General features: G+C 40.6%; 1 protein-coding gene across 1 annotated transcript; it reads left to right on the forward strand.

Moving 5' to 3' along the window:
* Positions 1-468: 468 nt before the first annotated feature.
* DYNC2I1 (dynein 2 intermediate chain 1) lies at positions 469-27,830 on the forward strand. The gene is made up of 25 exons (XM_063301833.1): positions 469-595; positions 2,938-2,991; positions 4,565-5,018; positions 5,470-5,525; positions 7,182-7,487; positions 7,637-7,702; positions 8,952-9,008; positions 9,625-9,693; positions 9,845-9,910; positions 10,981-11,206; positions 13,100-13,202; positions 14,217-14,346; positions 15,282-15,393; positions 16,241-16,326; positions 16,742-16,871; positions 17,476-17,648; positions 18,619-18,781; positions 19,498-19,611; positions 20,876-20,937; positions 21,777-21,828; positions 22,915-22,975; positions 23,818-23,917; positions 24,126-24,257; positions 25,095-25,318; positions 27,330-27,830. Exons 1-25 carry the CDS (start codon positions 581-583, stop codon positions 27,499-27,501), a joined length of 3,183 nt encoding a protein of 1,060 aa, XP_063157903.1. The 5' UTR covers positions 469-580; the 3' UTR covers positions 27,502-27,830.
* The last annotated feature ends 147 nt before the right edge of the window (positions 27,831-27,977 follow it).

The raw sequence follows: 27,977 nt of genomic DNA on the forward strand, positions 1-27,977 counted from the left end.
AGTTGGAGCCAAACTCTGCAGCTAGTTTATACAGGGGACCTGACAAGAGCGCTGCATTACACCTGAAAGAATCTCTCTTTGCAGACATAAACACCCGGGGATAAAAGAGATTATGCCCTGCAGTTGAAGTTAACTCTATGTTCAAACTATGTCCCGATGCTGTATTTCCTCCGAAATATACATATTTAAAAAGTCTTGTTGCTATAAGCACCTGAAAGATCCCTTTTCCCCCCCATGCATAACTACCAGGGCTTTCCTTCTCGGCTTTTTAGCAATTCCACTTCTTCACCTTCTCCCCGAAAGCTCCAAGAATCATGCTAGAGGAGCCAAGAGCACCACTACTTCCTTTCCCCGAATCCTTTGCGGTCGACGTTCTCGTCTGTCCCCCTCGTGCTCATTCCATTGGTTCCCGGGACCGACTCGACCTATCGGCTGTGAACTTGCTTTGACCCACTTGTTGCCAGGCGGAACTGCACCCGGGTTGCCTAGGTTTCCTAACGCAGCTGCGGCCTGCGATTTTCTGAGCCTGAAGCCCCGCGAGCACCGGCTATGCTGCGTCCCGCAGCCGTGGAGGGTTGCGATGGAAGGCCATAAGGTGAGCGGCGGTTCTTATCCGAAGGCAGGAGAGGAGGGTCTGTGCTCTGCAGCTTGCCTGGGAAGGGCTCCGTTTGTGGTGCCCGGCCTAAGGGGGAGTGGAGGGGACGCTGGGCGGCTTTTGCCTGCAAACCAGGCAAGGCTAAGCAAAACTCATCATTGTTGCCACTCCGCGCATCTCTTGCAGGTAATACTGGCTGGGTTCACGCATCGCGCCCAACCAACACGTGGTTCGCGTGTTGCTAGGTAGGAGTGTCGTGTGAATCTGGCCAGAGACTTCTGTTAAACCGTGAACCCTGTTCTATAGCCTGTGAACTCAGCCTCTCGTGGTTTGTTAGATAAATTGTGGTTAAGCACGCCGTGGCGTATCGTAATGCGTGAACACGATCTCTGTCAGGCTGCAGACTTGTCTGGAATTAAGCCAGGTCGACGTAGGAGGATTTATTTCTGAGCAACCGTGAATGGGATTGGGCTGCACGTAATCCGTTCACACCAGTGCCACAATGTATTTTGTTTGGTTTGGGCTTAATGTGGTATATGAATTTAGGAAGCTCACAAAATCTCTGTGTTTTGTAAAACATGTCTTTTTCTTTATTTAAGAAATTTCTAGTTCCCTTTTTCATCATTAAAAACAAATCCATAAGGTTTATTTACAGCAGTCTTTCTCAAACTTGGCAACCTTAAGCTGGGTGGACTTCAACTCCCAGAATCCCCCAGCCAGCTGGGGGATTTTGGGAGTAGTAGTAGTTGTTGTTATTCAAATTTAATTACTGCCCATTTCCCCCAAAAGAGAGAGTTTGAAAAACACTGATTTACAGCATGTACCCAATCAATTGCAGTCAGTTCAAGAATCCATGGCTTAGTGTGAAGTGCAGCCCAGCCTATCAGTTCATCTCCTGGCATCATAGATTCAAAAGTGGATTTCACTGAGATGGGCTTTCCTAGATATGTGCATAAAATGGCAATTTCAGACTGCAAGTAGACCCTTCTGAAGCATTCAGAGGGACTTACTTCTTAATACTGTAGTTGTTTCCTGGTTGTTTCTACCCATACCATCAGCCAAGGAGTGCCAGCTGGCAGGGCTCCAAAGAAGAGCCTTTTCTACTGTGGCAACACCCTCTGGAACATAATCCCTCCTGAGATTAGGTTGGCCCCCACCCTGCTGGCCTTCCATAAGGCTTGGAAGACCTGGTTTTTGTGCCTAAACCTGGGGCCCTGAGTGTGGGATGTAGCTCGTTTCTTGGCTAAATTGAGGGATTTTTAGGATTCTCGGCCTCCTGTGTGTTTTATTTCTTGTTTAATTTTATTTGCATATATTTTATTTGTTTTAATGTTGTGAGCCACCCAGAGCCATGCACTTGAGATGGGTGGCTGTGTAAATCAAATAAATAAATACAATAATAGACATGCATAGGATTGCTTTGTAAGTGGTGCTGTTAGGGCAGTTTCCTGGTCTCTAAAGATCTCCTCTTCAACCAAAAGGTATGCACTTAATTATGTACTTAATTACTTAATAATACTTTTCCAGGGGATAGCTCTCTGTTGTAGCAAAACCAGCAAAAAAAAATCATCTTAAAGATTGAGAAATTTATTATACCATCATCAAGGAACAATTCATCACATGCTTTGGATTGTAATCCATGGAAATGTGTGTTGTAATGTATTTGCTCAGACTTTGCCTCAAAGTGCCTCAAGACTATGATGGGCTTTGCACAGTTAAAATGATTTAAAAAAAAACTTCAGACCTGCTATTCATTAAAGTGGTCCTTCTTTTTAGAGTTTGTGCATGCACCTCATTAACTTCAACAAATCCATTTCTTAAAGTAGCATCTTTTTTCAGGTATGTGGAAGCATAAAAAAAGATGGGTGTCCTTTATTGTATAGCAGAGAATTGGTAGTTTGTGTGAAATTCAAAGCACTTCTGAATCATTTTTGAAGAATGCCTAAGTCTAATTCCCACTTTTTCTGTGGGAATACCTGGCAACTAAAATGGGGAATCTCCACTTATCCAACAAGGAAAGTGTGACTTGGCCACTGAATTTTTCTGAGAGTGAACTTGGTTTTGGACTTCCCAGCCCTTCAAAATTCAAAAATTGCAACCCTATTGTGTACCTTTGCTATAAGCTATTTAATTAATAGGGCTGTAGGACTATCTATTGTCCTGAGGTCTTGCTGTTAGTCTCTTCAGCCCCAGTCAGCTCTTTGGCTTTTCCAACTTTCTGTCACCTGAGGGCTGATATCGTTAGAGTGTTTTATTCAAAGGAAATTGAGTTGCTGTTATAGTTTCAGGTACTGTTTAGTCTCCAAGTGAGGTACACATTTTCTTGTTTTCTTCTTTTTTAGAAAAGAACTAAAGATGACACTTGGAAATCAGATGAACTAAAGAAGCATCTTAAGGTGAATGATAATTCTACCTTAACTTTTTGTTAAGCATTTGGTAGCAAGATACATTAAAATAATTTTTAGGCATGCCCAAGAGCTTGGATATCATAGCAGGATTTACTTTCTTGTTTCTATGAATATCAGATTTTTGTGCCTGATTACAAATTTATTTTGAACGATCACACACGTGTACATCTCTTTGAAAGTAATTTATTAATCGCATATATTTGCTATTTGATACTTCCTAATACGGCCAGGAGTTAAGACTGATTTGAAGATACCAAAAAAAAAGTAATAAACTAACAGTATGAGTGTGATATTAGTGGCTAGACTTTTTTTTAAGAAACAGTTTATTTTGGATTTCTGAAAGAATCTGAAAATGATATTCAAAATCACTTATTTGTAGTCTTTCTCGAGAATACACCAGTCTTACAAAGGATTGCTAGGGATGAGAGAGAAGGCGTGTCTGCACTTTGAGCAGCCCTGATATCAAAGTTCACACCAAATCATGATTTGCTTGACCATGGTTTGTTAAATAAATATATGCTTTAGTGCTTTGTATGAACTCAGCTGGTGTACATAGGGGTGAGTGTATATATGGGTAATGTCCCACCCAGTTTGTGTGATTCTAAAGAGTTATGAGCTTCTAGCATTCAACTGTTAATCATTATACTAATTGCTGCAAGTTAAAAGAAGAATGGGTGCAAAACCTGGGCTTTTCAATCTTTAAGAGCAATCCATAGCTTAGTATTATATCTCAAAATGCTGTCTGTAAGTATATCAACCATTACTTTCTCATGTGTATGCTGGAAGGATAAATATTAATTATTAAATTGTTTATTGAGAGGATATTCTGGAATTGTACTAATTGCTTTGCCATCCTTCCTTTTATAATAGATGTGCAGAACCTCACCCTGCTCTCCAGATCCCAGAAAATCTCCGAGAGTTGTGTTAAAACTGTATTTTTTAACATGATAAAAAAGGGAAAGTATTAAATATATTACTGCCAAGAAAGCTTATTAAATATACTTAAATTTTAAAATACATTTAAATTTTAATTGCTTTTAAATCTAAATAAACTAAAATCAGGCATAATTTCATTCCCCTGACCTGATCCACTTCTTTTTTCACTTTCATGCCAGTGAAAGCCAAGTGTGCTGCTTGGCCCAGAAAAAAATTGTGCTCGCCTGTTTTTCGTCATCTCTGTGCGTTTCTTCTGTAGCAGTGAAGCCTTGTTTCTAGCCAAAGCCAGACTTCTTACCATATTGATCTTGGCTTGGTGGTACTAGAATTATTCTAGCTTGTAGACAAGTGTCTGCTTTATCAGGCACTATCTTATTTTTCAATCTTTGTTATTTCTACTGGACAACTTGTGTACTAAGGGGGAAGTTAGGGGCATATCCCTGCTGTTCCCTGTCACAATTACCATAAGGAGTAGGATTGCTGTTGTTGTTGTTTTTTAACACATTTTAGACTAAATTCAGTTCTGCATATAGAGCTTTCCTGTTTGCAGATCTCTTCCAGAATAGGTAAAAGATAAAACTTGATAGACTAAAACTGATACATAAAAATATCCTCCCTTTTTCAGGCATCTCGATTGGATAGTCAGTCTGAAGACAAGAGGCATCATCAGAAAAAACCACGAGACGGAGGCAGAAATGAAGATGATGACGATGGTGGCAACAAAGTGGGTTTGCAGAAGGATCCAGAGAAGGACAGAGTCAAATTAAAAGAAAAAGGAGAAAAAATCAGATTTAAATCAAGTGAAAGACACAGAGAGGAAAGGAAAGAGAAAGGAAGAGAGAAAGATCATCCCAGAGAACGAGAGAGAGAGATCAAAGTGAATGATGAAAAAGATGCCAAAGAAGAAAAATACATCTCTGGAAAAAGTGGCGAAAGGCACAGTGGTAAAGAGAGGGATAGAAAACCTAAAAAAGATGAACCCAACCAAACACTGCCACAGAATAGTGTGGAGACTTGTAGGGAGAGGGATAAAGAGCACGAGAGGAGGAGGAGGAGGAGAAGCAGCCAGGATAACCCTGGTGAGTTGGCTTGCTTATGTGTTTGCTTTGCAATGACCCTCCTTATTTTGTAAATGAAAATGGGTTGGACCCGCTTTCAGTCAATCATCCATTTTACTTTTCATCTGCTTGAAAAGGTGGTCTGTCTAACTAAACAGTGGGAGACAGAAAAGATGAAGGGTCACTAGCCTGCTGCTTTCCAGATGTTCAGTCTATTGCTCCAACATCTGTTACCTTTGGCCATGCTGCTTGGGATTGATAAGGGGGGAAAAGTGTAAAAAGGCATTTGAAGAACATCAGCTTCCAAACAGAGAAAGTTGTTGCTGTTAAGAAAAGTGTGACATTTTTAATTGTCTCTTTCTGAACAAACTTCAGATACTTCTTGGGAAGTTATGATGTACATTTTGTCTGTCAAATACAGAGTTTGTATGGTTCAAGACAATCTTCTAACTTTTGGTGATGTTATTTTTAGATCATTCAAAAATAAAAGATGAAGAAAGAGAAAGAAAGCAACATTCAGAGAGAAAGGTAAGAGAAATACAAACAATTAGAAATGTATCATTGCACCATAAGATAAAATTGAAAAATAACTCACTGTTTATAGGCACAGTCCCAGAAATCACATTCAGCACAATATATTTTGGAGGGTTTTTTTTATAGACTTAAAAATCCATTTGACTTAGCATAACTTCATGTCTCTGGAAATGAAAGGAAGAACTCAGAATGACTTCCTAAGAGCAAAATGTGGTGTTTGAAGAAATTGGTTTTAGCTTTCAAAATTATGGACAATCATAAGCCCTACTGAAATTAGTGTTTAAAAAAAAAAAAAAACATTCTGAGTGGGTGTGTGGGCGTGTTTAGAAAAAAATATTCTGGGTATACATATGGGTATAGATATAGTATGAGCCAGTTTGGTATAGTGGTTAAGATGCTGGCCTAGAAACCAGGAGACTGAGTTCTAGGCCTCCCTTAGGCATGAAAGCAGCTGGGTGACCTTGGGCCAGTCCCTCTCTGTCAGCCCAACCCACCTCACAGGGTTGTTGTTGAAGGGAAAATAGGAGGCAGGAGTTTTAGATATGTTTGCCCCTTTGAGTTGACCAAATATATATAATTTATTTATTTCAAAATGCAGGATAAAAATAATAACAATAACAATATATATTTCTAATTTTAAATGTTAGATATATTAATGGTGTAGTTAACAGTCCTCATTAACTTAATGTTAGTTTTAAGTATAAAAGAATGTATATTCTTACATCGCTTTTAGCATATGCTAGACCTCCGGGTTACCCACGTTATGGCCCTGTGCTTTTACTAGACTTCCATGTGGAGCTGGCAATCCTACATTCTGCATCACAATGTATTTTATTTATAGAAATATACCCAGTCTTTCTAAAGATGCACATCTTCCACTGAGGATCAGGAGATGCCCATATTCCATGGGCAAGGAGAACAGTCACGCTAATTTTGATTTCATGCAAGGGCAAAGGAGGAGTTCTCTAAAATACCTCTGCAGTGACCATATGGCCCTACTGGGTGTGACATGCCCATAGCAAGCTCATTCTCACAAAATGAATGTCTGTGCAGCCAAAGGAGTGGGATCTGCACGTGAGGGAGATAGTGCAAGCTTGGAGAACCCCATGGTTGCAGATGTGTAATAAATAAATGTCGGAGCAAAATCTAAGAGGAGAGATAACAAAATCTGCATGATGAAGAGTGTGTATATTTAGTGTGAACCAAATGATTCTAAAGGAGGGAATGGGAAAACATGAGGTTGGGGCATGGAAACAGAGAGGATCACTCTGGAAAAATGCCTACCCAGCTGGTTGTAATCTTGAATAGAAGTATTCCATATTGCACATTTTATTACAGATCTATTTTCCTAGTGCTAGAATGGTAGTCTTAGTTGATTGATCCATACTTTAGGTGAGTGTTTCTGAACCTCGGCAACTTCAAGATGTGTGGACTTCAACTCCCAGAATTCCCCAGCCAGCCATGCTTTAGATAGTCCTGTTGAAATAAATGGGGCTTGAAGTAAATTGTGCTAAACGCTCATGTTGATTCCAATGACTTGGGTTCAAACATACTCAATCTGAAGCATAAATCTGTATCCGTCCAAATGTATTTCAGTCCTTTCTCTTAAAACTTTTTTGAGCGTTTGGTATTTTGCTCTTTTGCCTTCAGAAGGAAGCTAGTTCAGGGGAGGTTTTGTCGAGCAGAGATGAAGAACGCGAGCAGAGGCACAAATCGCGCAAGGACGAAGAGCCAGACAAGGAGAAGAGAAGACGCCATAGGGAGAGGAAAGAGCACAAACCCTCCATTGCGGAAGAGAAGGAGAAGCATCTGAGATTAAGAAATCCCAAGGATGGGGAGGAAGCTCGTGTGCCTAGGAAACATAAAGAGCGATCCCACCGTGAGGATAGGTACCCCAAGGAGAACAGTGAAAGACGAGAGGAAGAGGAAGGTGAAAAAAGGAAGAGAGACCACAAGGTTTACTGATTATTGAGATTGCTTGTTGGTTTTTACTGAACGGAGCTTTATAGTAACATCTCTGATGATTAAAATAATAAGAAAAGAAGTACCCCGTAATAGAGAATTCCGTAAGTTAAGGGCATTTTGTTCTGTTTGCTTGTTTTCAGCACAGCGAGCGCAGGAACGAAGGGAAGAGGGGCAAAGAGGAAGCAGACCGTCTACCTGAAAGGCATGTGCACTGTTTAAATATCAGGGGTGCCCTGGCTGAAAACAGTGTGTCCTTCCTAGGAAGTAAACCCCACTGAACGGCAGGATTTATTTCCCAACCAACACCCTTAGAACTGTGTGACTTGAGTTTTTAGTCCCCGGTTTCCTTTGCTTTCCAAAGTCTCCCCAAGAATGTCCAAAGGCAGGTGTGTCAGTACAACATGGGCATTTTAGTGGCTTCTGCCTCACTTTGATTGATGATCCGGAAGGTGAGATAGCTTTAAAACAATTGTTGTTGTTGTTGTTATATTTTTATTCCACCTTTTTAAAACTATAAAACTCAAGGCAGCGAACATACCTAATACTCCTGCCTCCTGTTCCCCCACCCCCAACAACAATGCTGTGAGGTGGGTTGGGCTGAGAGAGGGTGACTGGCCCGAAGTCACCCAGCCGGCTTTCGTGCCTGAGGGAGGCCACGAACTCCTTGTTTTTAGGCCAGCACCTTAACCATTACAAAATCCCTATAGCCAAAATACTTGCTTTGGAAAAAGCATATATTTTAGTAACAAATTTTGTACAGATTTGTGCAAAATATATTCAGTTCCAGACATCAGCATCTTTTATTTAAATATTTTCATTATCTTATCTTGGTTTAAGATTAGACCAAGTAAGGATATTTTGAATAGTTCTTTTTTGTGGGAAAATCTGCCTGATATCAATCCTGCAGTGAAATTATGAATGGCTTCTGATCACAAACACTGAGCATATTTTTTAATCTTAATAAAACAAACATTGTTGAGAAAACAGTTAAAACTAAAATTCAAAAGGCTTAACATGCATCCATGCGTATTATTTTTTAAAGTGATTGTAAAAGTTGATCTTTCACACCTGTTGGAGACTGTCTAAAACTGCATAAAGATCCTACTTGCCCCTTTTTTTCTGCCAGTAAATAATAAAGTTGTATCAATTCTCTCTGGAATGTTTGACCATGAAAAACAGATGATCTCTGCATTAATATCCAATTGTGAACCACACGTTTGTGATGAAACATAGTTGGATGTTATTCTGACAATGACATAGGCTTGTGTTTCTCACAAGATGAAAGAGTCATAAATTACAAGCCCCGTGTCCTAACAACTAAAGCACAAATCCCTTATCTCTATTCTCTTTCTATTTTTCTTTTCAATATTTAAGCAGAGATATTTTCTATGGAAACCATATTTGCTTGATGGACATGTCTTTTAATTCAATATAATTCTTTTTTTCTTTAGGTATACAAGAGAAGAAATAAAGAAACATGGCAAGAGTGAAAGAGAGGATGGGAGACGAGAGGTAAGAAAATTTTATTTAGGATTGAAATGAAGGAATAGTATTGGAAGAGATAATGCAACAAAGGAGAAGCAGAATTAGGAAAAGAGAAAGTAACAACCAATCAAAAGAAAGGCATGGCAAAGTTACTTCCTTTAAAAATCCAAATAATTCCAGTAGGGTTCTAATGGAAGCTGGATTTTCGTTTATTTGTTTATTTTTTCTGCTGGTGTGTGGGTTTGTTTTGGGGCTTTTATTAATTTAATTTTGAAAAAAATAGTACTATGAAATGTTTAGGTTTATAATCAGGGAGGCAAAACTTTGCTGTAGGTAAACAGTAAAATTAAATTCACACAAGCCCTCCTTCAGATACTGCGGCCAAATAAATTGGGATATAAATACCCTAAAAACACGAAGTAAATTTTACTGAACTGAATGTACCTTAATTTCAAGTAAATTACTCTCAGAAAGGGATGTTTAAATGTAGAGTATTAGAATATTAGAGATTAAAAACACAATACAGAATTTAGAGATTGAAAACATAGGTACACAGTTTAATTAAATCTATCTCATTGTTCAAGTTCACTGTCACATTTCAATGCTTTTCTCTTATCAGTTGTTTTATATATTGATACATTAGCACCACAAAAATGATGACTCCTCAGCACCCTGTCTCAAAAGGCAAGCAAATGAAGAAGGTGGAGAAAACGTAAGGATTGCATACCATTCTGTTATTTTTTTAAAAACACAAATGCCCCAAAGAATTCTCTCTTATGAAATAAATTCTATTCATGCTTTTATGTTCCCTGCTACTTCATGACTTAACTCTGCTCTTTTTAAATTATTATTATTGTTTTAAGGAACTGAAAAAGGAAACCTCTTACGAAGATTATAATTATTCTGTGAATTATGAAGATGATTTTGAGGTGAGTGTGAACAATAACTTTTGAAGAGAGTTCAGACTAAAAACAGGTCATCCAAATCGGATAGGTAATGGATAATTTGCATTGCATGACTTCAGTCATATTTTGCTTGCTTGCTAATTCACTGTTTTGCCCACTGCGATTGGTGGTCCTCTAGGTCCAAAAGAAAGGTTGGCAGATTACAACCATAGCAATGAAACATCCACAGTACAATTACCTTTACATATCAATACGCAGCCTAAAAATTTAAACTGCAGATGACCTCATTTCTGTTTTTAATCATTACAAATGCTTAAGGCACCAGGCTAGAAACTGGGAGAGCGTGAGTTCTAACCCTGCCTTAGGCACCAAGCCAGTCTGTATAATTCTTTATGCCGATTTCCATACAGATTCTTTATGCCGATTTCCAAGGTTGCTCATCAGGTAATGAAACTTTCTGAGAATGCTTTGTACTTAAAAACCGTACGAAAAAGCCTTTCTAAATGGGGTTCTTTGTTAAAGTCCAGCATATTTGGAGGGACATAGTAAGGACATCTACTTGAAAGCGAAGCACACGTGTTTTCAGAGGAGTTTCATAGTCGTCATTGGTGCTGGATAATGAACAGTCATCCTTTTAAATCCCATTGTGCGACAAAGAGAAAACATAGAAGACACAGCACTATAGAATGGTGGTCCTCCAGGTCCAAAAGAAATGATGGTCCACAAAAGTACAGAGGGCATCCATGACGTGGGCGCCGGAATTAATAACTTTAAAATGGCATCTCACCCAAACAAGAGTTTGGCATTCTTGCTTGAAATCTCGCAAGATTTAGACACCTTTCCTCCGTAAACCTTGCTTGATTTCCACAGGAGCACCAAAATTGCATGAGATTTGTCGGTCTCAGTACATTTCAGCCACTTTTTAATAAGTTATTTACAGCTGATTTCTATGGAAGCTGTTTATACTAAGGTTTCTGCAGATGCCACTGGCTTATATTGTGGTCCTCAAAAACTTTGGACATTAATGTAGTGATCCACGTAAAGAAAGCCCGTTTGTGTTTCAAAAAAAGTGATCACCGCTATTCTTTTTGAAGGACTATGAAGATGATTTTGATGATGAGGATGAAAATAGCCTGAACACTGAAAAGGAAAAAGGAGAAGCAGGAGGAGGATTACAGAGAGTTACTGTAACTAAGAGTTCAGAAGTAGAAGAAATTCAGAAAGCAATTAATGCGGAAAATGAAAAGCTTGAGGCCTTCTTTCCCAAGTCAAGGAAGAATGAATATCTTTCAAAAGACTGTGAAAAGAAACCAAGAATAGGTACGTGATTAGGTGCTACTTTAAGGTAGAAATTATTTATTTACTTCTGTTTATATGCTGCTGCATTCCTGAAGACTCTGAGCAGCAATGAGACATTCTCAACAAAGGGGAAGAGAAGACCACACTGTTTAAGACAGGTGTGCCAGTTTTCAGGGCTGAGAAGCATGCCTGGCATTTGAGGGGCAGCCCAAAAGAGAGGCAAGGGCAGGACAAAAACTTAAAATTCCCATTCCGCTAACTGAATACAGTCAGTATCATCATTTTTCAAGTACTTTTTAAATTTTTTGTCCATCCCACTAAAAATTAAAATTCAGCAACAATTTGGAGTTCTGTGGGCAGTGTTCAAGGTCTTGGTGGGGTGCCTGCTAACCACGCCCTCAAGATTTAACCTGGCCTCTCCTAACCTTTGGTTGAGGCTGGGATCACTTTTTCATACAGGCCAAATTCAGAGTGGTTCAGACTTGTGACAGTTGGAGGTTCCAACTTGAGGAAGGCTGATTTAAGACCATGGCTTCTCCTTGGAAATGAAACGAAGGATAGACAAGTTGTTGGCTGGGTTGGCTGTTCACACAACAGTAGCCAGTTTCCAACCCCAGTTGAAATGGTATTTATTGATTTTATTTTGGTGAGACTTACTGTATATTCCACATTGGTTATAACTTTCCCAAGACATAAATGCCCTTCTGCCTTCTGTTAGAACAGCCTCATGCAAATACCAGGACTTTTGTAGGTCCTTTGCAAGGGAGCTTTTAGAGGTAGGGTCCTCTAGCTATCAAAGGAAGGGTGATTTAGGGAATAACACTAAAAATGTATCAAAGCCTCAGTTAACTATGAATTCTAGTTTCTCTGCTGTATTGAACACCCAGCTTGTTCCCTAAATCAGCCCACTGATAAGAATAAGCAGCTGAGATTGCAGCCATGGTTCTTTACTCAGGCTATTGTTCTAGATCAGTGTTTCTCAACCTTGGCAACTATAAGTTGGATGGACTTCAACTCCCAGAATTCCCCAGCCAGTGAATTCTGGGAATTGAAGTCCACCCATCTTAAAGTTGCCAAGGTTGAGAAACACTGTTCTAGATACTGGCTCTTCCCATTGTCTTCTCTAGATAAATCTCACAGGCTTTAATGTCTCTTCTTTTGCCTTTGTCGTCCACCGCAGCCCTGTGTCTTGCTTTGTTGACTCTTACTTAGACTAGAGACACAGCACTCTATGTCTTGTACATCAGTAATTTCCTGCACGGGGAAAGATGGCGTAAGATGGATCAGACTAGGCTAAAAGAATATGGGTGGAAAGACGCCCCGCTTGCTAATTTGAGGCTGTTCAGTCCAGGTAGGGCTGTAACAAGCACAGTTTGGTAGATACGAATTGATCCTAACTGAAAGAAGCATCACTGTTTTTGTTTTCATACAATAAGTTTAGCAGTCATGTACTAGATTATTCCACCTAATTTTAAAGGTTGATTTATTTTGGTTTGCTGTATATACACATGTAGAAGCCCCTCAGTGACCTTCGAATTTTTAACCTAAATACCATGAAAAAGTGCCACCTGCGGATAAGCCAAACTTCATTTTTCATGGTATTTTGGTTAAAAATTTGAGGGCCAGGTTATTCACTGACGGGCTTATCCGTGAGTATATACAGGAAATACGGGTACTTTTAAAAAGTATTACTGTATATACTTGCAGATAAGCCCCTCCACGGATAAGCCGAACCCAATAATTTAGGTGCATTTTGGCACCTAGGATTCTTGGCTTATCCTCAAGTACATACGGTATATCCTGTTTCCCTCCCAGTAGAGGGCACAAGGCATATACTGGAGGTAATACACAAAAGTACAATTAGTATAGTGCACAATAGTATATAGTATATTCACATGTGCTCTTACGTTACAGAAAGGGAAGTGTCACCAGCTCAGTGTCCCACATCTGGAAAATTCATTGATTTCCAAATGGCCAAACAGCGGCAAAGTATCAGAAAAATTGCCAGTCAACAGAAGTAGGTGGCATTAATAATAACCACTACAAGTAACTGTTGGGAGATGGGTTGCATGCAATTTTAATTTTAATTTGTTTTTGTAATGTTATAATTGCTGTACATCAAATAAAGTTCAATAAAGTATTTTATTTACGTATACTGCATCTAAATTGATTGAATGCAGCATATCTGAATGGGTCAAAATAAAAGAATGTTTTCATGGCTCTGGGACTCAATGATGTAATAATTTTTTCCAAGGCCACTTTGGGTATACAGAGAATTGTATTGTCTCCTAATTCAGTGAGTCTGTTGTTGTTTATTTGCTTTGCATATCCCCAGTAAGAAACAAAGCTGTATTTTTAAAAATTGTATCTAGGGGTTCTTACACGTGTTCATTTCACCATCAGTCATTTTTGTACTACGTTGGGCTATTTCAGAATCTCTCTTAGAAGTGAAAAACATAGGTCAGTTCTTTGTTTTCTAATTTTAGCTTTTCTGAGTATCTTATGATGCCCACATTGTTGCACAGTTTCCTTCCTAGAATGTGCATCTATTATTAGCTCCATTGCTTTTATTCAGGAATATTAGCTATCACTTTTTATTGCAAAAGTACAATGGAACCACTGCATATATTATACTTAAATATTGTTGATACACACACACACACACACACACACATATACATATATGCCTTAAAATGCAAAGTATGAACATAACAAACTTTGCAGGCACATCCGCTATATGGGTATGCAAACTCAAATGACTGTGTAATGTGTGAAATGTCACTGTTGAGAGTGCAGTGCAGCACCACTATGAAAAACACACAAAGCTCTTAGAAAGGAAACGTTTTTATCCAGAACTTAACCTCTTCATTTGATATCAAAGTGTAGTGCACTGTAATAACCAACATAAAACATTTTTTCAGTATAGATGCCTTGATGTTGAATGTGTCTTTAAGAGAGAGAATATTTCTAACCAGTGGAAGTTTATTTCTGTTTAATAGACATTTTGCTGTCTTGTGACATATTTTTCAAGGAAACGTAGCTTTGAACTTCTCCGTCTTATTGACCTGGACTTTTCAGTCAGCTTCTGTTTGTTGGATTTGCCTCCAGTAAATGAATATGATATGTACATTCGAAACTTTGGGAAAATAAATACCAAGCAGGTATGAAATAAAGTATTACTTACTCCAATTACTCACATTTATTCAGTTTTATTTTATTAAAGGGTGTCGGTATCAACAGCTCCTTAAGATGAATTTCTGTTAAAGGAACTGACGGTGAGGGATATGAGATGACAAAATAAGAGAAGAATAGTACAATTCAAGAGTTGGAGGTCACAGCTGGTACAGTCTTTAAAATGTTAGAGAGTAAGTTTGACAGCCAGTATACACAGGGTGTGGTCAGAAAAGTCAAGATGGTGGAAACAATGATGCAATCAAAGCTCCACCCATTATTATGTATGGACTGCCCTGTCTGACCAAAAGGAATCTGCAAGATTTCAGTGAGCCCTTATTAGTCAGCAGCTTTCATTTAACATTCCTAGGGAAAACAAGGCTGCCTTGAGTTATATATGAAAGGCAGGATAAAAATAATAATATTAACAACATCTGCCTATCCCAGGTCCTTGGGAAAGACTCAATAGGTGGACAAAAATGCCAGATCTAGTCTAAACATCTGGCGGACTGCGACCAACCAAAATAATAAACAGCCATTCATTCCAGTCCTGCCAGCATCATCTGGCATCAGTATGATCGTAGTCAGAAGTAACTCGCTAAACTCTCCTTAATTCCAAACAAATAATTTTCCATTTTAACACAAAACAATTGTGTGCAATATTAATATTCCTATTCACATATTCTTTTTTAAATATCCAAAGGAAAACCTTAGTAAATCTATCTTCTTAATGTTTTAACTGTGGATAGTAACACATTTTAGTAACAATGTTTGTCTTCTTGAAGTAAAATATTTTGGAATATAGTATTTATACATACATACACATGCACAAATATACGCATATGGACATTTTATATATGCTGATAGATATAGATAATCAGAGATGACAGAAAATTCTTGCCAGTAATCTCATTTTCTGTTTTAGGCTTATGTGCAGTGGAATGAGGATAATCTGGACAGAGACATTCAGACAGAAGAAATAGAGACGCAAGAAAAATGGACACAGCATCCTGGAGAAGCCGCCCTTGTATCTGGAGGTGGTTGAAAAATAATGATCTTTAAATTCAAGAAAATCCAAGAGAATCTTTCTTGACTTGATTTATTTTACCTAGCGTTACTTGCAGCCCATGCTTATAGTAAAACCTTTCCAGGGCAATTAAAGAGGAAGAAAAATCAGTTTAAAACAAAATTAGAGCTGGAATGCAACCCCCGAACTGAGAAACATGTGAAAACAAGAGGTTTTGCGAGGTTTGTTCAACATTGCAGCTAATGGGCATGATGAATCTCTGGTGGAAGGTCACCCCAGAGGTACAGGCCCATTACTAAAAAAGTGTTTGCCTTAGTACTGGCTAGCTTAAGACTCAGGTAAGCAGGCAAGCAGATGAGAACTCTGTTGAAACCCTTAGTAAAGGTAAAGGTTTCCCTTGACATTAAGTCCAGTCGTGTCCGACTCTAGGGGGCGGTGTTCATCTCCGTTTCAAAGCCGAAGAGCCGGCATTTGTCCGTAGACGCTTCCGTGGTCATGTGGCCAGCATGACTACACGGAACGCCGTTACCTGCCCGCCGAAGCGGTACCTATTAATCTACTCACATTTGCATGTTTTCAAACTGCTAGGTTGGCAGGAGCTGGGACTAGCAACGGGAGCTCACCCCGTCACGCGGATTCGAACCGCCGACCTTCTGATCGGCAAGCTCAGCAGCTCAGCGGTTTAACCCGCAGCGCCACCGCGTCCCTTGTTGAAACCCTTAAAAAGGCAATTAAAAAGAGTTTGCTTTATATCTCCCTTACTGTTTTTAGCCAGCATGGGCAAAATGGTATGAAAGTTACCAAGTAAGCAGATAGGATTCTTTGTTTCCTTCTTATGACCTCATGTCTCATTTTAGGTCCCAAAAGCAGCCATGATGTAACTGCCGTTACGCCAAAGATAGATTCCCAGAGACTAGCAAACTTCCTGCGATCTGCTTGTCAGGTATAATTTTATATTTATATGATTTGTTGTTCAAATTATTGTAACTTGCCAATCGTAATAGCTAATAATAGTACATAAACAATGATGGTAATTTTAAAGAATGGTAATATTGAACTTAGCTTGGTTTAACATAGTACCACATATACAGTGACATAGTGATAATTTGAAACAATTTCCTTATGCTTGCTTTTTTCCCTTGGGTTCTACTATATGGGATGATTTTCTGTGGTTAGCTCAGAGAAACCCAAACACCTCTATGGCCATTCCACAAATTCCTTTTTCTTGCACTCCTTGAAAGCATCAGGGAAACTGGGTTGCTGCATCGAGATCGGCAGTGCCATAATTAGCTTGGAAGTCTGGGTTATCAGTACTGACAGAGAGTTCCCGACTGTTTAATAAATACTATTTTTGAAAGGTGATAGAAGTTTTACTTGAGGAAGATCAAGTAGCAACGCAGCCCAGGCGGAATTTAAGATCACGGCCATCCAGCCTGTCTATTAGTGACAGGTGCTTCCAGTTAAATACAGATCTTCCCTTCCTGAATGGTAAGAATATTTTCCTTTCCATCATATGAATGTAATATAATATAAGACCTTAAATAGTCCAACACTGTGTTTTTCACAGTAGCCAACCAGATGATTCTCGGAAGCCCACAGGAAGTAAAGGCAGGATATCAGTCTAGTAATAAAAACAAAGAAACAAATCAATAAACACATCATTTCTCATCTCAGTCCCTCACCTCCTTATCCTCTTCCTCAGTTATTCTGTACAATAATCCATTCTGGCTTCCACCGCAATTTTGCTGCACGTGAAAATAAACCTTTTGATGTTTGGTCTTCAGGCATTATAGCTCATCTTTTTTCTCATGTGCATTTCTTCTCTTCCTAAGGAGCTTTTGCTCGTAGGGCTTCAAAATATCTTCAGGGGACCGGCTTTGGAGGATGATTGAGGTTTAGAAAGGATTTTTTTTTCCACTCCTTCAAACATCTATGCTCCAGTTGAAAGAGCAGCCCCACCTCCATCCCTGCTCTTAAGTGAAAAGGGAAGCCTTGAGTTAGCCAAACTCTCTTCTGTGTCCTGCATTTGGACTTGGGTTTTTTCCCCCCAGTAATGCAAATAATGCAGGCTTCATCCCTCTCTTCCCCTTAGCTCGGAAGGTATCCTGTCTGCATATCTCACAGGCTCAGCGGCAGGCATTGCTTTCGGTTCATGGGTTACCTGAAAACTCAAATGACCAACCCCTGGATAGCAAGTACATCATCTGTGTGTGGAATGTTTGGCAGCCTTCTAGTCCTCAGAAAGTATTGCTTTGTGAGTCACAGGTATGCGTCACTGGAGGGCTTCCTCAAAACTGGGAAATTTTGGGAGTTTGTTCTGGGCACTGTCTTAAAATTATGACCCTGGGGGAGATAGGCTTGCTCATCCACAAAAGAGCTGCCAAGGGTGGCAGACTAAGAAGCTGTTCCCTACTGCCTTCTTGGCCTCCACAGGATGCTCCCTATCAACCCCAGCTTAGCTTTGCTTCGTTTTCTGGAGAAGTGGGCACACATCTATCCACATTCTGTTTTCTAAGAATGTCTGGTGCCCATGAAGTTGGTACTCTGCCAGCATGCCAGCTGTCCTTTTATTTAATTAAAAGTGTGTGTTACAGTGAAAGTCAGATGGGGCAAGGGGCCTTGCAGACACCAAGAAGTGTAGCCTTTGAGAAGTGCCCATAGTTGCCATGGTGGTGAAACTATGACAGACAGGGAGTCAGACGGAACATGAACCAAGCACTGGAAGAAGCCTTTACGTTTTTCTGAACACAAATCCTTACTTGGCTATTTCTGTTGAACTTGGATGGTCCTGCAGAAGGATAAATCAGATTACGAGTTCAGAATAAATGGTGGACCAGCAATACCTGTTGCAGTTCCCATTTGGGTTTCAAAATGGCCTATCAGCAAAAAGGAAAAAAAAAAAAGGACATTATTATTCTGTACTGCAGAGTGCATCCACCATGTCTCAGCTTCTGTAGGAGGTGGGTGTTAAGTATATGAACGATGTTGAATGAATGAATGAATGAATGAATGAATGAATGAATGAATGAATGAATGAATGAAGATAGATAGATAGATAGATAGATAGATAGATAGATAGATAGATAGATAGATAGATAGATATTTCAAATTTCTATCACGGCCCATCTCTCTGGAAAAGGAGAGAGATGCTCTAAAGAGGAGGTGGTGAGTTGCTTTATATGACGTACTCTTATTTTCTTTGTGGTTCTGAGATAACATTCTTCTGCCCTGTTAGGTGACATGTTGCTGCTTTAGTCCTTGTAAAGCTACTTTGGTGTTTGCTGGAACAGTTGATGGGTCAGTGCTGGTGTGGGACCTCAGAGAGGACTCAAGAATGCACCAGTGCGTGAAAGTTAATGAAACAGATTGGACATTTCGATCTCCAACGTTTTCTACTGGTTGGTTTGTATGCCTTGAATGATATCATTACATCTATCTCAGTCTGGACTGGGCAGTGTGTGTTTGTAGAAAGAGTTCCCACTTCCTCTTTAGTTTCTTAGTTCTTTTTTCTTTCTTCCATGTAAAAGAGATGTGTTATAAATAGTAAAAAGCTAAGCCAAAGGAGGAGCCAGAGTAGGAAAACAAAGTTCATTAAGGAAGCAATCATGTTACTGCTTACCTGAGAGTCCTATTCAGCAGAATGGGAGAACATACTGATATACACACAGCAAGTGGGTGCCAACTTTTTTTAAGGGATACAGAGGCAGATCAGCTGCAGCCGATTAAAACGCATACTCGGTGGTTCATGCCAGCTGCTGCTCCACTGGGAGCATCAACTCCAGGTGAACTCTTCATCTTTGAAATTGATTCTTGAAGGGGATCCAGGCTGGCCAGTTTTCCTTCCCAGATCCTTCTGTTCTCTAACAGAAAACCAGAGGCTGTTGGTTAGAACAAGAATCCTTGAACTTTGTCTTTTGGGCACATCCCTCCAAGAGGGCTGAATGTCATTTCCCCATTAAGTTTAACACCCCCCCCCCCCGATCCTGCCCTGCCTAGATGATATGGAAGAATACCATGGCCTTGTATTATATTGAAGACCCCTGAGCCTGGGACTGAGGGGGTAGACTTAGTTAATGGTTATTGCACTGCATGTTTGCTTCTTTTTAAAATGCAGATGGAGTGTTTACCCCAATAAACCACACTTGTCCTGTATTGACCATTGAACCTGTCTCAACATCTGTCTTCAAGGAGCAGAACTGTGGGCTCTCCTATCTCTCTGTTCAGGAAGGTATGTAAACTGCTGGGTTCAAATCAGCTAATAGTCTTTAAAAAAATTAGGTGGTCCATCCTGGACCGTCCAGAAATCCAAGTCTGCAAAGGGTCATGCAGTCTGGGAATTCCAGTCCTAATCCACCTACAAGCCACTCTGTTGGTGAAGGAGGCCCTGGATTCTTGGGAAAAGGGCAGATGAATAAGATGGGTATTTGCTACTGCTATTCGCTAACTTACATTTGATCCTGATGTTTTATGGCATGATGATATGTTATGGACTGTTTGGTTGCTTTGGTTTGAGGATACTTGATTAGGGAAGATTTCATATACATTTAACAATCTAGCGAAGGATCGATATTGTTGCAGTGTTTTGCGTGTCATTCCTGCATGGCCTTAGGAAGGCCAGGGCATTTCCCCCCAGAGTTTCCGCACCAGTGTGAAACCATCTCAGGCTTCCGTGTTCTCACAGCATCATGAGTTAGGATTGGTTTAGTGCACTACACAAGGAATCCCAAATGGTCCACTCTGAGATACAGAACATCGCAACTCAGTGGAGCTTAGGAGGGGTGTGTTTATTGGAAGTGATCCAGGACTCCCTGCCCTCTGATACGTTTCACAGGGGAGACCTTATCAGCCAACCGGATCTTAATCCTTCTAGTCAGTTACACGGTCCCTGTAAAAGGCTTAATTTTCCTCTTATATAAGCAGCCTTTATCAGCCGATTCAGTCTTAATCCTTCCAGGCAGTTGCTCGACAGTTTAACAATCCCTGTAAAAAACTCCTTCTCTTCAATATTCATTCTTCCATAAAGAACCTTCTGACTGCAGTCCTCCTGCAGCTGTTAGAAAAAGAACCTGGCTGTTGAACTCGAGCCATGCCACTGCGGCTGCTTTCAGCTGGAATCTATAGGGGGGAGAAATGCCATTTCCATGGCCAGGTAGCTTTCCTCTCGCTCTGGTGGTTCAGATTTGGGAGGAATGGCCCAAGGCACGCAGCCTTTCTTGGCAGTGCTGGTAGCGCTTGCGGTTGCGCTTTCTCTGCAGGACAGGCCCGTGCTATTCCTTGCATTCCTTGCTCTTCCAGTGTTCTTGGATCAGCAGGAGTGAAGGCAAGAGTGTCCCTGGCTTCAAAATGTTTTAGAGGAATTGGGGAGCGCTAACCGTGCTGCGCAGGGGTGCCCCCAGTTTTCAGCAGTTAGATGTAGGTGGGAAAGACTTAGGTAAAAGCCCATCCATGGCTTCTGCAAAACCTATTTTCTTACTTACCCTTTTCCCCCACAGAAATGCTTGGACTTTCATTTCAGATTGCTTCAATGGATGAAAATGGGACTCTCAGTCTGTGGGTGAGTTATTTTCTTAGTTAATCCTGAGCTGATGCATCATAATACCCAGGCTTTTACAGGCTTTTTGCAGCAGGTCACGTCACATTTTTCTCCATTTGATCCCTATTTTTGCTCTTTTTTAAAGGCAGCTTTACAGATACGTTTAAAGCAGTGTTTCTCAACCTTGGCAGCTTGAAGATGTGTGGACTTCAACTCCCAGAATTCCCAAGCCAAGGTTGAGAAACACTGGTTTACAGGTTTGTTTTTAAGGCATCCATTGCAATTGAAAGTTATGTCCTTAAATGTCATGAATGTAATTCTTCATTACTGTGTTTCTAAATCTTAATTCTTAGTAGAGTTTACGAGCAAAAGCTTCATAATGCACTTTCATGCTTGCCTCACTATCTCGTGACCGCTAGCGCCATGCGTCTGCTATTTGGACAGGTTTACTCCCAAGAGTTTTAAAAGATTGAGCTTTTTCCATTGCGTCCTTATAATCAAGAGTACATCTATATTTCTTAACATCTGTTTTATTGACATTCCACATCACTGTATCCTGTCACCTTCCAGTATTAGGCATTTTGATGGGAGGTACGATTTGTATATGGTGAATTATCCTGTAAGTCTGTGGTTACCATGACAGGGAAAGGAAAAACTAACCTGAGCACAAGTATTTGGGACTATATCTGCAAACTCTACTTTGATTTGCATAGCAGGAAGTAAAGGAATGAAGCTTAAACTGTGGTGAGCTGCACTGTAGACACAGGTTTGTGAGTAGACTTGGGAAGCTTCACTAGAAGCACCTACCAGAGGTTTGCGTTGCTTTCTCCTCTTTGAGGTTAATTTTTGGCATTTCCTAGGTGGTCGCTGAACTTCAGAAAGGGGATTTGGCTGGCTCACAAAATGATTTAGGTAAGTAAATTTAATTAGAGCCAGTTGGGCAGGCTTTCCTAAACTTTCTGCCATCACACCTCCCTTTAGCGTAATCTTAATGTACATGCGTCCCCTGAAAATCCAAACACCGAAATGAACACAAATGAAAATTAATACAATGAAACTTTGGGAAACATAGATTTGTTGTAACAATGTGCAACTAAAAGGTTTTCCACATCTCCCCTGGGCTCTGTCTGCACCTCCCCAAGGGAGGCATGCCTCACAGTTTGGGAAACCCTGCAGTTGGGTGTAGCGCTTAAGGTGCTGGACTAGGAGCAGGGAGACCCAGGCTCTATTTTTTTTTTAATTATTTAATCAATTTATATAGCTGCCCATCTCAGCAAGTGACTCTGGGTAGTGAACAATGTTAAAAATAAAACAGTGACAACTACAGAGATTAAAATACGTAGCAGTTGAGAGAAATGCAACAACCATTAACTGTGAATACACCAGGAGACGGGTCGCTTCATACTCTCAGGGTCCCAGAGCCAGGTCTTTAGGTCGAGGCCAACCTAATCTAGCCTCAGAAAGGTTCCAGTCCTCCCTCAGGCACAGAGGCCAGCTGGATGGATGACCCACCCCTCTGCCCAAAACCGATGTCGGGCTCCGTAACAAGCTAACTGAAGAACAAAGGCCTTGTTGCACCATGATTTGGTGGCTTCGCCATGTGAGCTGGGGACGTTCAGTGCCAGCAATTGTTGCAGGACCCTGCAACAGGTGGGACAAGTGCTATGAAACACAAAGCAAAGCTCTCATTTAGAAACTGAGTGTGTATAGACTAAGAGGGACTTTCATGGGGAGAAGAGCGTTGCTGGCACTCATTAAGGGTCGGAGCTCTTCTGGGCCATTACCAGGAGAGTCATGTGCCACGTTGAATAAGACTGTATGTTTGCAGTCATAAGGGGAGTGGAGATGCTACCGTTTTTCTGCCTCATTTGTGAACAGAACTAGTGAACAAAAGCCGATAGCTCATGCTTGGATGTAGAATCGCTCTGCTGCTTAATTGTATCAGTACTAATAAGTTGTTGCTATTATAATTATTACAGTGCATTTTATGACTTTCAGGGTTAATTCCTGGGGGAAAAATTAAATTGGTTCATAGCTCTACTGTTCAGCTGAATTGCAGGTAAAATATATAGAACATTTCTTCTTAATGTGATTGTTCCTTGAAACTGCATATGTCACTGCTGGCAGATTTCCAACAAGGGGATAGTAGTTCCCTAATAACACGTCTCAACAGGAGGGCAGAGAGTGGGGAAAAGCTTGAATACTGGTGCTTCAGATGCACAGCCCTGTTCAAAATGCTCCCTTGCCAGAAAGTTGGGTCACGTCACAGCATAAGGGCAATGCCAGCTACACGATTGACTGAGTGGTTGGATGGAGCTGAGGGGATGAGGTTCAAATCCACTGTCAGCAAGAGAAGCTCCCTGGGTGACTTGGGAACCGTCACTCTTTCTAAACCCAACCTATCTCGTGGGGTTGTCGTCAGAAGAAATAGGAGGAAGAAGGGCCTCTCTGAGGATGGGTTATACATCTATATACAGCACATGTGAATGTCTGTCCAAATGGGAAGCTTTATCTGAAAATCAGATCCTGGTCCTTCTGATCATCATTAGCTCATTCATAGTTCGCAGGATATCTGTCCAAATATGATGATAGATGTAAATCTAAGAAGTAAATTGCATACCCTACATGTTGACAGGCAGATCAGGCTTTATGTTGTTGATGGGATAACAAATGTGCTTTGAGAGAGGAGTGCCCACTTTCCACTTTCTCTAAAAAGTAAACCCTGTTATTGTGAACAGGATCATTATAGCTAAAATCTCTAGGAAAAGAAGGAAGCCAGATGGGAATTGAATGGATTATCCTGGCTAAGATTGGCTGGTTAATGAATCTAAGAGAATCATTCTGTACTTCAATATTTGTTGCCGCTTCACTTGTTAACACACGTGTTTCTTTTCTATTCAGCATTTCTCCAAAAGATTACACATTCCTGGGGGTGCCCCAGACACTGAACATTAAATTTCTGCCTTCAAACCCTAATCATTTTGTTGTTGGAACAGATGTTGTGAGTAATATTCTTAATCTAATTTCATTCTCACCAACTTTTTGAAGTATAGATTTTTAGAGTGGCATCTTAAGCATGGGTTGTTGTTATTACAAATGGCTGCATTGTCAGAATCTGGACAAAGCCCACAACTCCCCCTGAAGTATTCCTTGTAATACTTCAGCACATGTAGCAGTGACCTTTCCTTTTCCTTTCCAACACTTCACAGGGTGTGGTGAGCCATGGCACAAGGCACGAGCTGAAAATCCCTCCCAAGTGGTTCAAACCCGAGCAGGGGGGACCAAGATCAACCCGAGTTAACGCAATTGATTTTTCACCTTTTGGAAAGCCAATCTTCTTGGTATGGATGCTCTTCTGCGTTCTTGATTGGAATCATTCGAGCTGTGTAATGTCAGTAAAGGTCTGAAAGTTGGAGCTGAACTGTGCAAAGCCATGGATGACCTCTCTGTAGAGAAGTAGCCATTGTAGTCCTGGACTAGGTTGTGCGAGTTTTATCCAGATTGTCAGGTAGAGCAACACCAGCAGTGGGGCTCAGATGTTAATCTCTTTTTGCTAGAGTTCATAATTCACATCTTCTATATTGGCACGTTCAGTCAGTCAGGAAGCTTATTCCATGACTCAGACAAGCAGATATTAACGTGAACCTGTAGTTCTTCCTCTAGCTAGAAACTGAAGCAGATGAGGTTCAGGTATGAGAATATGAAAAAAGAAACCAGAAGTGTGTCCATATATATTACAGATGAGAAGTGAAGGTCTTAACACTGTCTACGCTGCATAAATGTTAGCCAAAGAGGCTATCAGAGCAGTCCACAGATGCTAGCAGAAGTCCACAAATTCCTTGCTAGAAGCTTATAGCTGACAAGATAAGACCCACAAGGAAATGGGAGGGGAGGGAGGGGAAAAAGCAAGGTCAGGGCACCAGGATGTATCTTTATATACATGTACTAATAAATTCCATTCTGCTATAACGGCTCTTCTGTGGCCATTCATGAGTCCAATCTGCTTCATAGATTGGAGTCCAAATTATTACTGCAGTTAGTAACGGTTAGTGCAGCAGTTGGACCACCAGAGGTCGTCAGTCAACAAGTTGGGAAGCCTTGCCTTAGAAGAATGCGTTAATCAGAAAAAAATCTGGGTTTTTTTTCTCATTTTAAGTTTTGTGTGTTTATGTTTTCAGGTGGGCTGTTCAGATGGGAGCATTAGACTGCATCAAATGGCTTCTGAGCTTCCACTTATGCAGTGGAACAACAGCACAGCGGGGCAGCCAGTAATCGCCCTCCAGTGGGCTCTAACCAGGCCAGCTGTGTTTTTTGTTTTGGATGCCAGATCTGTAGTTTATATTTGGGATCTCTTGGAAAACGATTTGTCACCTGTAGCCAACCAGCCGATCTGGTCTGATAAGTAAGTTTACAGGAGGCAGTTTGGTTTGCAATCATACAAGTAGGATAGAAGTGAAAACAGCTGGCTTGTTGGACTTTAATCTTCATGGATACCAGCCTCCGTTCAGGCATTCAGCTACCTGGACGAAGGGCTTAAAATGATAAAGAACGATATCTGCATGCAGGCCCTGCTTCTTTCTCTCCCCATGCTCCAGGCAATCAGGAGAAGATAAGCAAAACTGAAGTTGCATCTGCAAGAGCATAAATGGGGTTCTCCCTGGGACCAGCAGCATGGGCAGAGGGTCAAAATCAGCAAGGTGGTGGGCAGAGAGTCACAGTGCAATCCCTGCTCCTTTTGAACATGCATTGATGTCCAAGGGGCACGATGCTCCATCTGCCATCTTGCTGAGTTTGACCCCCTGGTGCAGTGGCTGCTGCCTGGGACCCTGCTTTATTAGGGTCCTGAACCCATAGAAATCTGGGCCTGAGTTCAAGCAGAAGCTGAGGCAGTTGTCCTTCAGACCTCCAGGCAAAGGCACAGAAGACAGGAGGGGAGAGGACAGGATGATCACTTGTGCCCTATTTTCCATTCATTTTAAAGCATCCATCTGAACATTCAGAGAAGACCTTTCTGTTTCCTTAATCCACAGTCATATGTCTGTGGTCCAGGTAATTCTCATAACTGGGGCAAGAAAGGAAATACTTCACATTGGCAAACGTTGAGGACAGTTTTTCTCCTCTTGCTTGATTACATGGTTCAGATCAGGGTTTCTCAACCTTAGCAGCTTTAAGAGGTATGTTGAAGTCCACACTTCTTAAAGTTGCCAAGGTTGAGAAAACCTGGTTCAGATGATTCTCACCAACCAGCTGATGTGAGCATGATAATGTGTCATTTCGACTCCTATTTGGTCCTCACCTGATTCTGGCTGGCCTTCAGATGCTCTTAAATAAGGTACCGAGAGCGTTTGAACACCAGAGAGACATCACAGTTGAGAGACTTAGGTGTGAATCTAGCAGCCCCGGGCAGAAATCGTTTCTGCCAGAAATTCAGTGGCTTTAATCATTGCCCCAGTCCCTCTCCCCATCTAAAACGTGGGGGTAATGCTGGGATTTTGTAGGATTCTGAAATAATGTTTGTGAAGTTTGAAGTGCTGCCTCGTAAATTTTTTTTAAAGGTGTCTTTGTAGACAGACTAGGCAAGAGTGAAAAATAAAAGTAGGAAATATTTTTTTCTTTATAATCCAATTCATCCCAGTGAATGGTTCCTGTATCAGAATGCATGTTTTACTTTTGCACAATTTTCAGTCTTTGTGTTTGTTCGTACAAGTTCCCACAGCCAGTATCTTTCTTCAAATTACATTTCTACCCTGCTTTCTTTTTTTTCTTTTTTTTTTGCCAATGTAGCAATATTGTTTAGTTAATCCATTAATAATTCACACTTCTAAGGCTGCTAAATTCGGGAAGGCTACAATAAAAAGAAGGTGGGAAGAAAGATAACTGAAAATAACTGAGCCCATCCTAGCGATGTGGTCCTGCAGGAGGCCGTTCTTGGATGTGAGGAGCCAGACAACAGTTGGCCCCAGTCAGATAGGTGGAAAGGGCTTGTTCTCCTCTTGATGTCGAGGAATTGTGTCCTGGGATATGGAGATAGAATATAGAAGTGTGGGATCATCTAGTCCAGCCCTCTGTAATATGGAGCCAAGTGGCTGTTGGTCTAAGCCAGTGTTTCTCAACCTTGGCAACTTTAAGATGTGTGGACTTCAACTCCCAGAATTCCCCAGCCAACTGGCTGGGGAATTCTGGGAGTTGAAGTCCACACATCTTAAAGTTGCCAAGGTTGAGAAACACTGGTCTAAGCTGAGTAGCCAGTGCCATGTCCTTCTGTCCAACCAGAAAGATTTTAGTCAGTTCCACAAAGGAAGGGAGGAACCAAATACCAGTTCATCCTAGTGACGCTGATGGTGGGGAGGGGGACTTTGCTCTCTTTTCCTCTGCTTATTAAACAAAAGGGTTTTGTTGTTTCTTGCCTTCAGGGTTATAACGATGGCTGTACTGGGTGAGCCTGAAAAACCAAGTGGCGTTCTGGGGATAGCGCTTGCCAAAGAATCTGGAATAATAGACATTAAGTATGTCAAGAAGAAGTGGGCCCTGCCTCAGCCAGAAGAGGCTGAGAAGTTAAACCTGCTTTTGCAACAGGCCTTGTAAAATACGAACAGACGCCGGTATCTGAATGCACAAATATGGCTTGATGGCTTTAGATGAATTAGTTAATATGAGAGATTTAGCAGGATGTTGCGTGGCTGAAATATTTTTTTAATTCCTTTTTGTAAATAGTATTTATATGTTTTAAGAGGTCTCAACACAGTATTTGGACTTGAGCTAGAGGACATTTTTGTGAAACTCAAATATTTATGAAGGCATCCCTTTAAAAGAGAAAGAAATATATTTGCTTCAAATATGCTATGTACTGTAAATCTTTATACATATTTTTGGAATAAAACTGAACATATAGTCCCATGAGCTTGGATATAAATTTTATAATTGAAAATGTTTGGTTTGTCTTTCATTTGAAATTAAAGACCCCTTACTTGCTAACATTTGCAGAATTTAGCCAAATCCAGGTTACTTTGGCATAAGTTCAGAACTGAAATTTTTGCAATCCCTGATCCTTGGTGACTACA

Source organism: Candoia aspera, chromosome 4, assembly GCF_035149785.1.
Source record: "Candoia aspera isolate rCanAsp1 chromosome 4, rCanAsp1.hap2, whole genome shotgun sequence".
Lineage (NCBI taxonomy): Eukaryota > Metazoa > Chordata > Lepidosauria > Squamata > Boidae > Candoia > Candoia aspera.